The 13,196-nt window shown below is 37.0% G+C and overlaps 1 protein-coding gene across 1 annotated transcript in view; it reads left to right on the top strand.

The window, feature by feature from the left end:
* Positions 1-13,196, top strand: part of map1aa (microtubule-associated protein 1Aa) — a 75,677-nt gene that overhangs the window by 3,086 nt on the left and 59,395 nt on the right. Inside the window, 1 exon segment of the mRNA XM_022197404.2 lies at positions 1,494-1,595. Coding sequence (XP_022053096.2) covers positions 1,494-1,595 — 102 coding nt within the window.

Genomic DNA, 13,196 nt, shown 5'->3' with positions numbered 1-13,196 from the left:
GAGATAAAACGGAATAAAATGTTCCCTCTCCAGACTTTACAGTAGAGCCTGGACGTTGCCTGATCTCAGACCAGCTCTGTGTCCCAGCAGGGCCATACATTCATCATGCGTGTTTGCCTGTAGAGGGAAAACAAAATCTATGTAAATATAAGTAAACGGAGTGTGAGATCTCCCTGGTCGATAGAGTTCTTTGAATTTTATTATGCAACAAGCTGTCCGGCCGTTATAAACGAGGCCCGTGAAAAAGAAGTGATCGCTGGATGTGATGAAGATGAAATGTAATAGTTTGCGCCACCATGAATCTGACTGTAACGTCCACACTATTAGAAAGGCCGATAAGAGCATTTATGACTATTTGCTTGGTGTCATAAAGGGAAGTGGGCTGTTTGATTAATACGAGCAGCTGGCTCCAGGTTCGACACTTTCTGATGTTGCATATAACTTACAGAGGTGGTAATGGTAGTAATACTTCCACAAAATAATCTCTTTCTGCCTTAAAAATATCATATATACAACTTTACATCGTCTCCCTTTCTCTTGTCGCTGCAGCTTGAGCACTCCAGCTCACCTACGACTCTGCTCAAACCCAGTAGCACTGCTCTAAGACACACAATGTCAACTGTCATGCTGGAGTCATCGCTTTAGCATGTACACATCTTAATCTAGTGACCACAAGTGTGTCGTCAGAGCTAAAAGTACACCGTAAAATGAAAAAAGAAAGCCCAATTTCACACCTGTAGACGTCAAGAAATGCTACAGTCCATCAGCATCAGTAAAATATATATTTTCCGTGACAAAGCCCAAAGTAGATGATTTATTATGTGTAAACTGTGGAAGGAATATGTTGACCAACAACTGATTATTAAGAAATTCTGTTATGTAACCAGTGAGTTGAGTTACATGCTGAAAATCCCGCATTATTTCACATCAGAGCCCCATGAATGATCGTTCAAATACCAAAAACCACAAATGTATTAAAATAAATGACACGTCTCTTACAGAAGGTTATTGTAGAGTAAAATTGCACTGTTCATGTCCTTACTTTTGCTGAGATTAATCTGATAAACAAGTTTCAAAAAGGAAAGAAGAAAAAAGCCATATTCTAACGTTCCAAAAACGTGATCTTAGAGTAAAAATAATCGTTTGTTTTGCATGTTGAATTGCTGTCTGCAAGATAAGATAAGTACATTATTTTCCTCTGAAGTTCGATAGAAATGTGGATTACTGAACAGCAGGAAAACAGGAAGTACTTGAGCATCTTTGCAGCAATATTACGAGCAGTACTTGTGGTTAAAATGATAGATATCCATTTGTCACCAGGATGTTTTTCTAGATCTGCTGCATCTAAATTCTTAGTTTTTTTCATTTCTTATAGATTTTTTAGCGTAAAACTAAACAGAAATGCTCCTTATTCGCACTATCAGATAATAAAACAAACATCCGTGCATGATATATAATACATATTTTTAATGTCATCTTCTCTCTTCGAACAGGTTTGCGGTCCTGGAACATCGATCTGGCTGCTTTCGACCTGAACAAGGAGCTGCAGCTGTTTGAGGCGCGACACACGGCTCAGTTTTCACCCCAGGTCAAAGGTCAGTTGCTGTTTTTATAGAGACTTGTGCAGCATCGGTTATTCGGTGGCGTTTGTGTGGCACGTTTCTGCTTTTGTCCACTTTTGTTGTTGTGCTGCTTGGCTGGTAGCTGCCGTCTCTGAGCTGTGATGTTATCAGAGGGGTGGAATTTGTTGCTCCTTCTGCAGTTTGACAAGAAGATTCTAGTTCTTCCCTCTTTTGGTCACTTTTCCGCACATGTGCAGACGATGCAGCTCTTATTGACCAGGCTGCATGTCAGGACCGATGAGACCGATCGCTGCCTGCTGGGGGAGACCTAAGATCAGCAGATAGATGGCGACAGTGTTGATGTAGATCCGACTGGGATGTTTGTGGTTGTAACACTTGTGTACAAAAGCTGTGGCAGATTCAGCATCTTAGTGTGGCTTTGTGGGGTCAGAGGAGCAGCTCAGAGGAGACTGGATGGAAATGATGGTTCAAGGATTGTAAGAAAAGCCGTCAGACCTCCCACACAGCGTTTAGAAAAACTACACAGATGAGTCTCACAGGAATCAAAACTGCAGCACCAGAGGCTGAGACATGCTGGTTTTTAGTCCACAGAGTTCTTCAAGTTCCACAAAACGTGACCCAGCATTCACACACTTAATTATACGGCTTGCACGGTTAAATGGTCACGACTTCCCGCTGTTGATTGAGCTGCTCCTCCTGATGAGTAGGTCGTTGGATAAAAGATTATTAATGGCTACTGAAAGAGCCAATGTTGGAGTAGTTTGACGTTTATTCAGCTTCTTGCAGAGAGAGTCAGAGAAGTTACAGTCAGGTCCATAATGTTTGATGCAGTTTTCAGCATTTGGGCTCTGTACACCACTGCTATGTACCTAAAATGAAGCAATCCAGATGTGCTTTAAGTGCAGACTTTCAGCTTTAATTTTAGGGTATTTACGTCCAAATCAGGTGAATGCAGGAGGAATTACAGCGCGTTTTATATGAGCCGTCCACCTTTTTAAAAGACCAGAAGTAATCAGACAGCTGGCTGCTCAGCTGCTCCATGGCCAGGTGTGTGTTATTCTCTCATTATTTAATGTACAAGGAGCAGATAAAAAGTTTAGAGGCCATTTCAAGTGTGGCATTTGGGAATCTGGTAAAATAACGTCTTTGGATTCCCTACAATCTCGGAGACATCTAGATGTATCTGCTATCCAAATATTCGCTCATCCCTGTGAAATGTTTCTTTAAAAAATAGTCATACAAGTCAGAGTCGTCATCATACACCTAATACATATGATGATTTCTTCAGTATATATGCTAAAAGCCACTTTTATATACATTTTAAGTGACATCTTGAAACAATTCTAACAAGAAAAGCACACAGAGAGCGCAGAACTCCGCCAAGGCTGCTCAGTTGTTGTATAATTTCCAACAGATGAAAAAAAATAAAGATGTAATAATAAAAAAGGACAGAGACAATATAGCAGGCATGATGAATCTACATATGGATGAGTATAGTTATAACTTGATACACATCCACATAGTGCCAATCCTGTGTGTTTGCACTTAAAATAATTCTCCAAAATCTGAATCCAAAAGCACATAATGCGTCATAACATAGGCGTTCAGAAAAATGTCTTTATTTGCTTTTAAGAATAATATCAAACAGTATGTAACCTCTTAACCAGACTAATAACTGTAAAACTAAAGCTACAGAGTGTCATCATTTAGTTTTACGTTATGCTCAGCTAAAGCTACGGTGTGTCTTCGTTTGATTTGATTTTAGGTTCTTTCTTCAACTGTTTCCTGTATTTATGCTAAGCTAAAGCTAAAGAAACATTTTTAGTTTAAAACCTGTGCTATGTTTACGCCTGATAAGCTTCCTTTAAAGTTAGTTCAGAGATCAAACTTTTGCTATCGGTGAGTTGCAGGTTATTTGATGCAGCTCTGCATAATGTGACACTACGTCAGTCAGACAATGATAATAAACTGAGGATGCATAAACTCCCCGCCTCACATTTCACCGACATGTTTCCCTCTGGAGACATGCAGCTGGAAGCAGGAATAATTAACAGCTTCTCTGAAATAAAAACAGCCCTTAAAGCCTGATTTTTTCACCCTCATTGTCCTGCTGGGTTCTAGCTTCATGAATAATCCAACACCAAGTTTTAATTATTCTTCTCTGATAAATAACAATTATCACCAACAGGCTTTTCTTCCGTCTCACCTCCGGCAGAGATTCAGTCTTTCTCCCAGACGATACGCTTATTATTATTTTTTACTTATCTTCCTTCTGGTCTTGTTTCTTTCCTTTCTGATGTGATGATTTTACAGAAAGAAGCTCAGTGCTACCACAGATCATCGAGATTTTTAGACCCTGTGAGCGAGTTTAAACATTTATGAACTTTTTTACCACTTTAAGATTGTACTAATATATAATAATAAAGTTTATTTACAGAGAATGCTTTTTAAAGATAAGAAGATAAGATAAGATAAGATAAGATAAGATAAGATAAGATAAGATAAGATAAGATAAGATAAGATAAGATAAGATAAGATTTTATTAATCCTGAAGGAAAATCTTGTGCCAGACATTTCGTCTAATTCTAATTTTAATAACATTTAAAATCCTCTCAGGTAATCTGGATACCATCTTCAGTCTGCAGTAACCTGAAATGTAATTTAAATGAGATGTCTGCAGTCGGAGCAACCCAGTTTCAGCAGACAAGATGTATGTCCAGGCTCTAAATTCACTTTAACAGAGAGTCTGTGGGGGTTTGCATGCAGGTATTTGCATGACAAAGATGTTACGTGTGCAAAGAGTCGTCGTGACAGAATGAGGGAATAATCTGGGCTTCTGGGACGTCGTGATATCCAAGTAGGCTGATTCAATTCAAAGAAAACAGAAAAGGAAATCAGTTTAAAGCTCAGTTTACATGGTTGAATACAAGACTAACCGTAAAAGGCTGGAGCCTAAAATAAAACCTGCAGAAATAGGCTTATAATGATAAATCCCATTACTGCTGACCTGCTCTACTGGAGACTTTTTCACAGTAACTTAGTTATTGCAGCGCACATGAACAGTTGTTTGGATTTCTGGCCTTAATCTGATTTATTGGTCTTTTAGTGTTCATGTAGTCATGGTAAAAACAACCTCGGGAAGAAATAAACAGATAATTAAAAACCATTTCTGCAGTATAGATGACATTATTAAGGTTTAGAAGAGGTTAATTAAAACAGTAGTTTTTAAAAAAACATCACTCAAAATGCCAACAGTGATAATAATGATGTTTTGGGGGACTACTTTAACTGCATTAATTGTCTAAATAACCTACAGTGTCTGTGTCTTAGTCTTTGAAATAACAACAAAGTGAAGTTTTAATTGAATATTTGTCATTTAATAAAAAGGTCTCAGAAATAATAATAAAAAAAAACAAATGATGAAAACCATTTTAGGTGCAGAAAGTGAAAAATTCTGTGGTACAGCTGATATTTTTATTAGATAAAAACTATTTATCAGAACAGTTGGAAAGAAGGTTTTCACAAAAAAAGTAAATTTTTTATACTGGCCATTTTAGGGATTTTTTCTGCTTTAACCTGATTTATTGTTTTTTTTTAAATACATATATGACCTCAGGAAAACAAAAACTGATGAAAATCATTTCTAGTACAAAAAAACCCAGAGAAACGCTGCAGTCCAGGTGATATTTTTAATAGATAACAGTTTATTAAAACAGCTGGACACTAATTTTTAACAAAATAAAATGTTATTTTTTTTAAAAAGTATGAGCTTGAGGTGAGTTTTCAGTCTGATTCAGAATGATTAGTCCTATAAAACAAACAAAGAATTGAAAAACAGAAAATGAAAAATATTTGTAGTGTAGAAAGTGAGAAAGGAAGTACAGCTGATGTTATATATATATATATATATATATACACACACACACATTTATAACACACACAGACGTGTATGTATGTATGTATGTATGTATGTATATACACACATAAATTTTGTTATGATCGAGTCTGTAGGCCGCAACAAAGGAGGAAATGCACAGAGGGTTTTAAGTGTCACAAATGGTTATTTATTGAGAACAAACATAACAATGGGGTGTGGCAGTTAGGATCAGTAGTGTGTGAGGGTATGTACAGGTAGTGGACAACGTTTTGTGTGTGTTGTCATATGTCAACCAACCAAAACAAAACTCATACAGGACCGCATGGCTGGAGAGGAGCTGAACAGTGGCAAAGCAGAGCAGAGGGCAGATGCAGCCAGATGGCTTATATAGCCTGGTGCACTTCACAGGTGTAGCTAGGAAGTGCACCATTTATATATACATTTGGCATTTTACGTGATTTTCCTGTCTTAATCTGATTTTTAGTCTTGCTGTATACATGTACTCGCAGTAAGAATGACCTCAGGAATAAATAGAATAACCAGAAGATTAAAAAAAACATTTCTTGAGGACAAAGTGAGGAATTCTATATTATAGTTTACAACTTCAATATTTAAAAACTGTTAATTAAAACAGAAGGACACTAGTTTTTTCAGAAATGTTATTCACAATGCAAACAGTGAAATAATATTGTTCTTGGGGACTATTTTTGCTGGTGGATTAATGCACATCTGATGTTCTAGTGAGTTTTTATGGCAGCAGGATGACCTACGTGTACACTCTACATCGTCTGTGTTCATGGTAGTGCAGTCTTGTTTTGGAAAATAACCAAAAAGGCATTTTTTTTTTCTGAGTAGTAGCCATTATTGCAGATTTTCTGTCTTAATTGTGATTCACTGGATTGTAATGAGCATGTAAACGCGATAAACGACGTGTAGAACGTCAGGAACTCTGCAGGGGAGCTGGAGTTTTGCACACATTTGCATGAGGTTCTGCCTGACAGCGAGGCTCCACTCAGGCTTTATTGATTACTTTGTCTTTGTCTGTGATTGCTGCTTCTAAAGGCTCAGTCTGCCGTTCTGCTCACACTGATTGAAATCTTATCCAGCTGCAGCCACTGCAGTAAAGGACAGGAAGACATGGAGGTATCACATGTACATGCAGGGACGAGTCGGCAGCATAAAGACGACACACAAACGCACAAATCAGCCATGTTTCCACCATAATACATTGACTTCCATTCACTAAACATAACTTCTATTCCTCTAACACATAACTGAACCTTAAACCACCTAAAAAGTTCATTATTTACAGTTTAGATATTGTTTTTCGTCCCCAAAAGGAAGATAAATATTTACATTGTGACTGCAAACACATTTGTGTCCCCACAACATGAGTAATACAGCAACACACACACACAGAGGATTATATTTCAGTAATTTACAGGATTTGTCTAGACGGTCTATGAAAGAAAATCAACCTACTGAGATCTGAGTAATTTAATATGGAGATTATTAATCTTTCACAGAGCTGCATTATGACACATTAGAGAACCCACTCTGCTGCATTCTAGGTTTTTACTCATTATATTACAATATTAAAGCCGTTTAAAATTATAATTCTACTCTTTTACTAACTCCTGCTTATGTTTTAATGATTTGTTTTCTTCATAGCACTGAAAAATGAAGGAATTTTTAGCCATTAGTGCACATTTATCATCTGGGTACTTATCAGCTGGATTATTATCTGGATCAGTGCATTTCAGTTCATGCAAGGAATGTTTTTATTTATAAGAAATCTACTCTGTAAAACTTTCTATTTGTATTTGAGAGTGGAATTCTGGTGTCAGGTCGAGTAGTCTGTGGTTTTATTTGCCAACAAATCCTAAGAAAAAGACCCTAAAACAACAGTGTTGTAGCTCATGGTGCATTAGCAAGAACTGAGGGTTTACATCTTTTATTCTTGGGAGCCCAGAAAGCTGCTGGTGGGTTTAAAAGACATGCTTTCTTTCTTTTTTTAAATTAAAAATTGCCCAACTGACGCTATATATCAGAGCCAGAAACTGTAAAAACAGTAAGAATCTTGGCATTTTCTAGAGGCTCTTGAACTCCTGTGATGAAAAAGAAAAATGATTCAAGTTTAGCTTAAACTGTGACACTCCATGGAAATTATTTTTTCTTCATGTCTCATTTAAAAATTGATCAGATCCTGTAATAATAATAATAATAATAATAATAATAATCATAATTCTTTGCTGCTCAGAGTAAATGATCATGTTTTGTATGATACAAATTCAGAGACTTTTTGGCTGAACTGCAGGCAGTGTTTCCACAGAGCAGAGAGGAGTGACTGAGAGGAAAATAATAGATACTGGATCAGTGCAAATGTGCAAAATGGCTCAGAAATAGTGAACAGAGGAGCAAGTTGTTGGAGACACATTCATCACGGTGAAACAGCTTTCTGGAGCTGAGCAGAGAGAAAAACACCTGCTGAGTTGAGGTTGTAAAAATGTAAACAGTAAAATATTTATAACACAAAACAAAGAAAACAAGCAAATATACACTGTACATGCTGATCCTAATTTTTTTAAATATTTTTTGTGAATTAAACAATGAAAGAAATGCAACTTTTTTTATTCTGCAGAAGACATTTCTCAGTTCTCTCTACTTCCAGTATGCTTGCTCTGTTTTTACACTGAGGTCCTAAAAATTAGCCCAGTGGTAAAAATGCACAATAAAACGATCTGAAATTTCAGTTCAGAAGGTTAAAAAAAGGATCCATTTAAATGTACTTTGATTTAGACAGTCTGAGAGCTGATTATAGAAACATTTGCGCCACCTCACGCCTGTTACTAGTTCACACTTAATAGATTATTGATTAAGGAACTCTAAACAAAGACTGATTTAATCATGAACTGATGTGTAATTGGATGGATTTCAGTTTCAAAAAACCTTATTTAGCTACTACATATGTGCTCAGCTTCTCAGCAAGTAAAACAGCATCTGTCATAAGAGAATTATAACACAGTTTTTAAAAAGACATGCACAAATTTGTTCATTTTCTGTATCAGTTAGTGGTGAAAATGTCTCTATTTATGTAAAAAAAACAAATTAAGACACCAGATGACTAAAATAAATAAAGTATAATGGAATACAGATGGATCTAATTATGCCTAGGTCCTTATTTATGCTTTTTCTTTTTCAATTAGTAGCGTAAATGTCTTTATTTGTGCAAAGAAAACTGCAAAATTTAGGCACTAGGTGACAATTCAATATTTAATAGAATACATATGGATGTAATTATGTTTAGGTCCTTATTTGTGCCTTTTTTTTAAATCAATTAATGGCGTAAATGTCTTTATTTATGTAAAGAGAAACCCAAAATTAAGGTGATCCAAAATATAAAGGAAAACAGATGGATGTTTTTACTTCAGACTCGGTGGTTGTTTGTGCTCATAATTCCTATTATGAGATTACAGCGCTGAAGAAAAACACCCACGCTTGTCCGAGGCATCTAAAAAATGGCTTTATTCATGTAAAGAAAAATCCAAAGTCAAGCCACTAAGTCACAATTCAAAATATTCCACATGGAATGCACATGGATTTAATTTAGTTTAGGTCCTTATTTGTGCCTTTTCTACATCAATCAATGGTATAAATGTCTTTATTTAAGTAAAGAATGACCCCAAATTGAGGCACTCCATATAAAGGAATACAAATAGATATAATTTTGTTTTGTTTTGTTTTTTACTAAAGATTCAGTGGTTCTTTGTGCTCGTAATTCATATTTTGAGATTACAGTGCTGAAGAAAAACACCCACGCTCGTCTGAGGCGTCTACAAGATCTAAAAACTTGCTTCTCAGAACGACTAGAAACTGTAGTATTTTAACAAGCGCTACTTGAAATAGAAACAGTAGAAGTAGTTGCATTTGTTGGCAGCTATTTTCAGCTGTGGATTAACACACATTTGCTGCTCCAGTGAATATTTATGGCAGCAGGACGATTCATAAATAAACTGAGTGTGTTCAGGGTAGTAAAAGATGCATGTCAGCTTTAGAACAAGGAAATGAAAGTTTTCTTCAGGATTATTCTGACGATTGGTCTTATTGATATGAGTAAAAATAAGTGAACCGAAGAAGCTCAATAACTGAAAAGGCGCCATTAAAGCTCTCATTGTCTGTTTAAAAATATTAAGCCCGTTTTTTCCCAAGAAGCGTTTCTGCAGCCTGACTGGATTCAGCCTCCAGAGTTGAGGAGGATGAGGTGGGATGAAACAACCCGTCTGTGCTGCTCGCTGCCTGTTAAAGGTCACATTGGAGAATTGATCAGATCCAGGCGGTAGAAAAAAAAGAGGGCACCTTCAAATCGAAGGTCAGAGCTTTTAACCCTCCTCCTCTTCCTCCTCTCGGGGCTTTAGAGTCGCCCTCCTGGTTCATGTTTACCTTTCAGGAGAATCTCTGGCAGCAGCCTGGCGAGGTGTTTGCAGGGTTTTCCTCCTCGGCGTGTGTGGAGTGAATACTAAACCACAGCTGCTGCTCAGTCATCATGGCTGCTCAGAGGAAAATCTACCAGCAGAAGGACTCGGTTGGACCAAACGGCTTCAGCTTAGATGATAAAATGGTTTTCATGCTTTTAGGAATTCGGAGACAACAATCATGTTTGTTGTTTTCAGACTGACTTCATTTTGTGGTCATAGCAGCACCACAGCCCTCTGAAATATTTACACAGACGTTTATGGTTCCCAGAGGATGAACCCTGATGAGTCTTGGGTTTCTTTTGACATTTCCAGTAGTGACTCCACAAGGTCAACATCTGGAGCTGTGAGTAGAACTGACACACACAGCTGAAGAATTTATTATGAAAAAATGTGTAATTTCTAGTGCTATCCATATTTATTTATTTGTTGAATAAAGAAATTATTTTCTTATTTATTTATTTATGCATTTGCATGGTGAATTTATTCAACATGTTTGTTGAATTAGTTAATTAGTCAGTTAATGTATTGATTGATTGGAATAAATAAATGCTCTTCTTATTTATTTATTCAACATTAATTTTGAATTAATTAATTTATTTATTCAGAAACATTTATTATTTGTAATAAGCAAATGCTATTATTATCTATTTATTTGGGTTTTTATTTAATCAGCAGTCTCATTGAATTAATTAATTAGCTAATTTATAAACACATTTTTTTATTTATTCAACATTTTTGTTGAATACATCAATAAGAAAATAAATGTAGGTGAAATTAAATTACGATAGATGGATGGATGGATGGATGGATGGATGGATGGATGGATGGATGGATGGATGGGTAGATAGGTAGATAGATAGATGTATTTAAAAATAAGCGGGGAAAAAAATGTAAAAGAAAAAAATCCATAAAAACACAGATTTTGGAAGGCATTCACTTTGCATTTTTAGTTTAAATCTGAAGCATTTAAATGAAACTATCACATTATTTTCTTATTTCTATTAACGAAGAGTCTATTGCTAATACGTTACACTTGTTTTACCATCCGGGCCTGATTGTGAGTGAAATATCTCAGTAACTTCTCAGTTGATGTCATTAAATTTGCTGCATATTTTCACGTCCCTGTCATGATGAAACGAAATGGATTTGATGCTTCTCATCTGACACCATCTCTGTCAGTGTGATCATGCTGACATTAGCATTTAGATGGTGAGATACGAGTCTTCTTTCTTCTATTCGACACAGATCTTCACGTAAAAATTGAGCAATCTTTCCAGACAGACAGATTTAGATGCAGGATGTGTGATCATTTCCAGGAAACCTCTCAGGACGAGGCGGCAATCAGTCTGTAAGCTGCAGAAATTGAGACGGTTTTTCGTCAGCATCTGATTAGAGCAGAAATATGTGTTACAGGGAAATAACATCATCCTCTGGTAGCTCCCTGCAGACTCGAGGAAAAGCTCCGGCAGCCAAGATGGCAGTGACCTCCCTGATGGGTGGCATATGTGCTGAAGGACAGCCAGAGCCCTCGAGCCTCTCAGGCCGGTCTGAAGACCCTGATCTGTCTCCCCGGAGCTACAGCAGCCGCAGGACTGACACAAAGATGCACTGTGTGGGAAGAAAAGGCTTTAAGAGCTGAGAGGAGCAGCTGATGCCGTCTGACAAAGGTTTAGCAGAGCGGCAGTCAAAGATAAAACACCGTAGATGTGTTGATTAGTGGAAAATGCTTTGGAATTTAGAATAAACACCAGGATTTTGGTTGATAAATTCATGTTTTTTTTACTGAAGATGCAATGTCAAATCACTGCCAGAATGCAGATCAAACATACTAGATTTCAGTGGCAACTAGCATCATCTAATATTCCCATTATGTTTCTTGTTCCTGTATCGATTAATGTTGGAAATATATTAATCAAGCTGTAACACTGCTTTCAGTACCTGGAAGTGGGAAGTCAGACCACGAAAAAGGTCATTTTCAACTAAAGGTAGAATAAAACAAGAAAAGCACTCAGAGCGCAGTACTCCATCAAGGCTGCTCAGTCGTTGGATCATTTCCAGCAGCTGAAATCTTGAAAAAAATTGTGGCAGAAATCACAGCAGTATAGAATGTGTCCATTTAATATAGATGTACCCGCAGACAAAATAACCTTGCACTGAACACAGGTGTATGTTGTGTACGGACACTGAATCGTGTGCAATAGTGTAATTGTCTGGTTTCAGTCAGAGGTTTTAGTAATGTACAGATCAACGTTGGCAAAAAAAACCCCATTTCCCTCAGCTGAGAATCTGTATTGTTCGTAAATAATTGTCAGGAATAGCTTTGGTTATAGGGAGACACTTCTTACAAACAATTTAAATCCAAAACCAGGTTAGCTCCACGGCATCAGTTACCATGGAGATCTGACAGGTTGAAAGAGAACCATCTTCATGATGCTGAAAATCCCTCATTTACCTAGTAATCTCACAGTCATCAGGAGGCTGAATCCATGTTTTGTGTTTTTTTTTAAATGTAGGCTATGTTTAATCTACTTCATTACGAAACAACTCTGTTTACACTTGTGGCTACTTTAACTTTAAATGCAAAAGAAGAGCAATGGTAGATCTTTTTTTTTTTTGCAGCAAAAGCATGTATTTATCTTAAGATTAAATGAGCCAAGTGGTAAATGCTATCTTTGGCATCATGTAAGAAAGATAAATTGCCTACTCTCAGCATGGTATGTGCTGGTAGATGTAATTTGGATCCCACAAAGATTAGCCCAGTACTTCCCCACTCACAATGAATATCGCTACATGTAGAGAGTAGTTTTGTTTAATTTAGAAAAATAAATGAGCATTAATCGTGTAAAAAATGGTTTATATTTAATTCAAACAGCTATATTACATGTAAATCCTCTGAGGCCTCATTTTAGCTGCTTAAAGATGCTCCCAGACTCCCCATGGAGGCGTTCAGTATCGACACGCAGCCCAGCCTCTGACGTCATTAAGAAATGGAAATAATAGAACATGCAGGCGATCGGTGCATCCATCACTGTACGTCCATTAGTGTCTCAGTGGTCAGCGTCACATCTCACTGTTTCCTGACTGACTGATGAGGCTCAGGGACAGTCTGGCAACATGAGAGATCACTTTCCATCCCAAGAGAGGAGGAAGATGAGGAGGAGGAGAAAGAGGAGGACGGCAGTAATGGTCTCCATGAATGCAGCTGTCGCCCACATGGTGCAATTAATAAAGACTCAGTGGACCCACAGTGGAGACTGATAG

The sequence above is a fragment of the Acanthochromis polyacanthus genome, chromosome 2 (assembly GCF_021347895.1).
Source record: "Acanthochromis polyacanthus isolate Apoly-LR-REF ecotype Palm Island chromosome 2, KAUST_Apoly_ChrSc, whole genome shotgun sequence".
Lineage (NCBI taxonomy): Eukaryota > Metazoa > Chordata > Actinopteri > Pomacentridae > Acanthochromis > Acanthochromis polyacanthus.
This window is presented reverse-complemented; position numbering and strand designations above follow the sequence as displayed.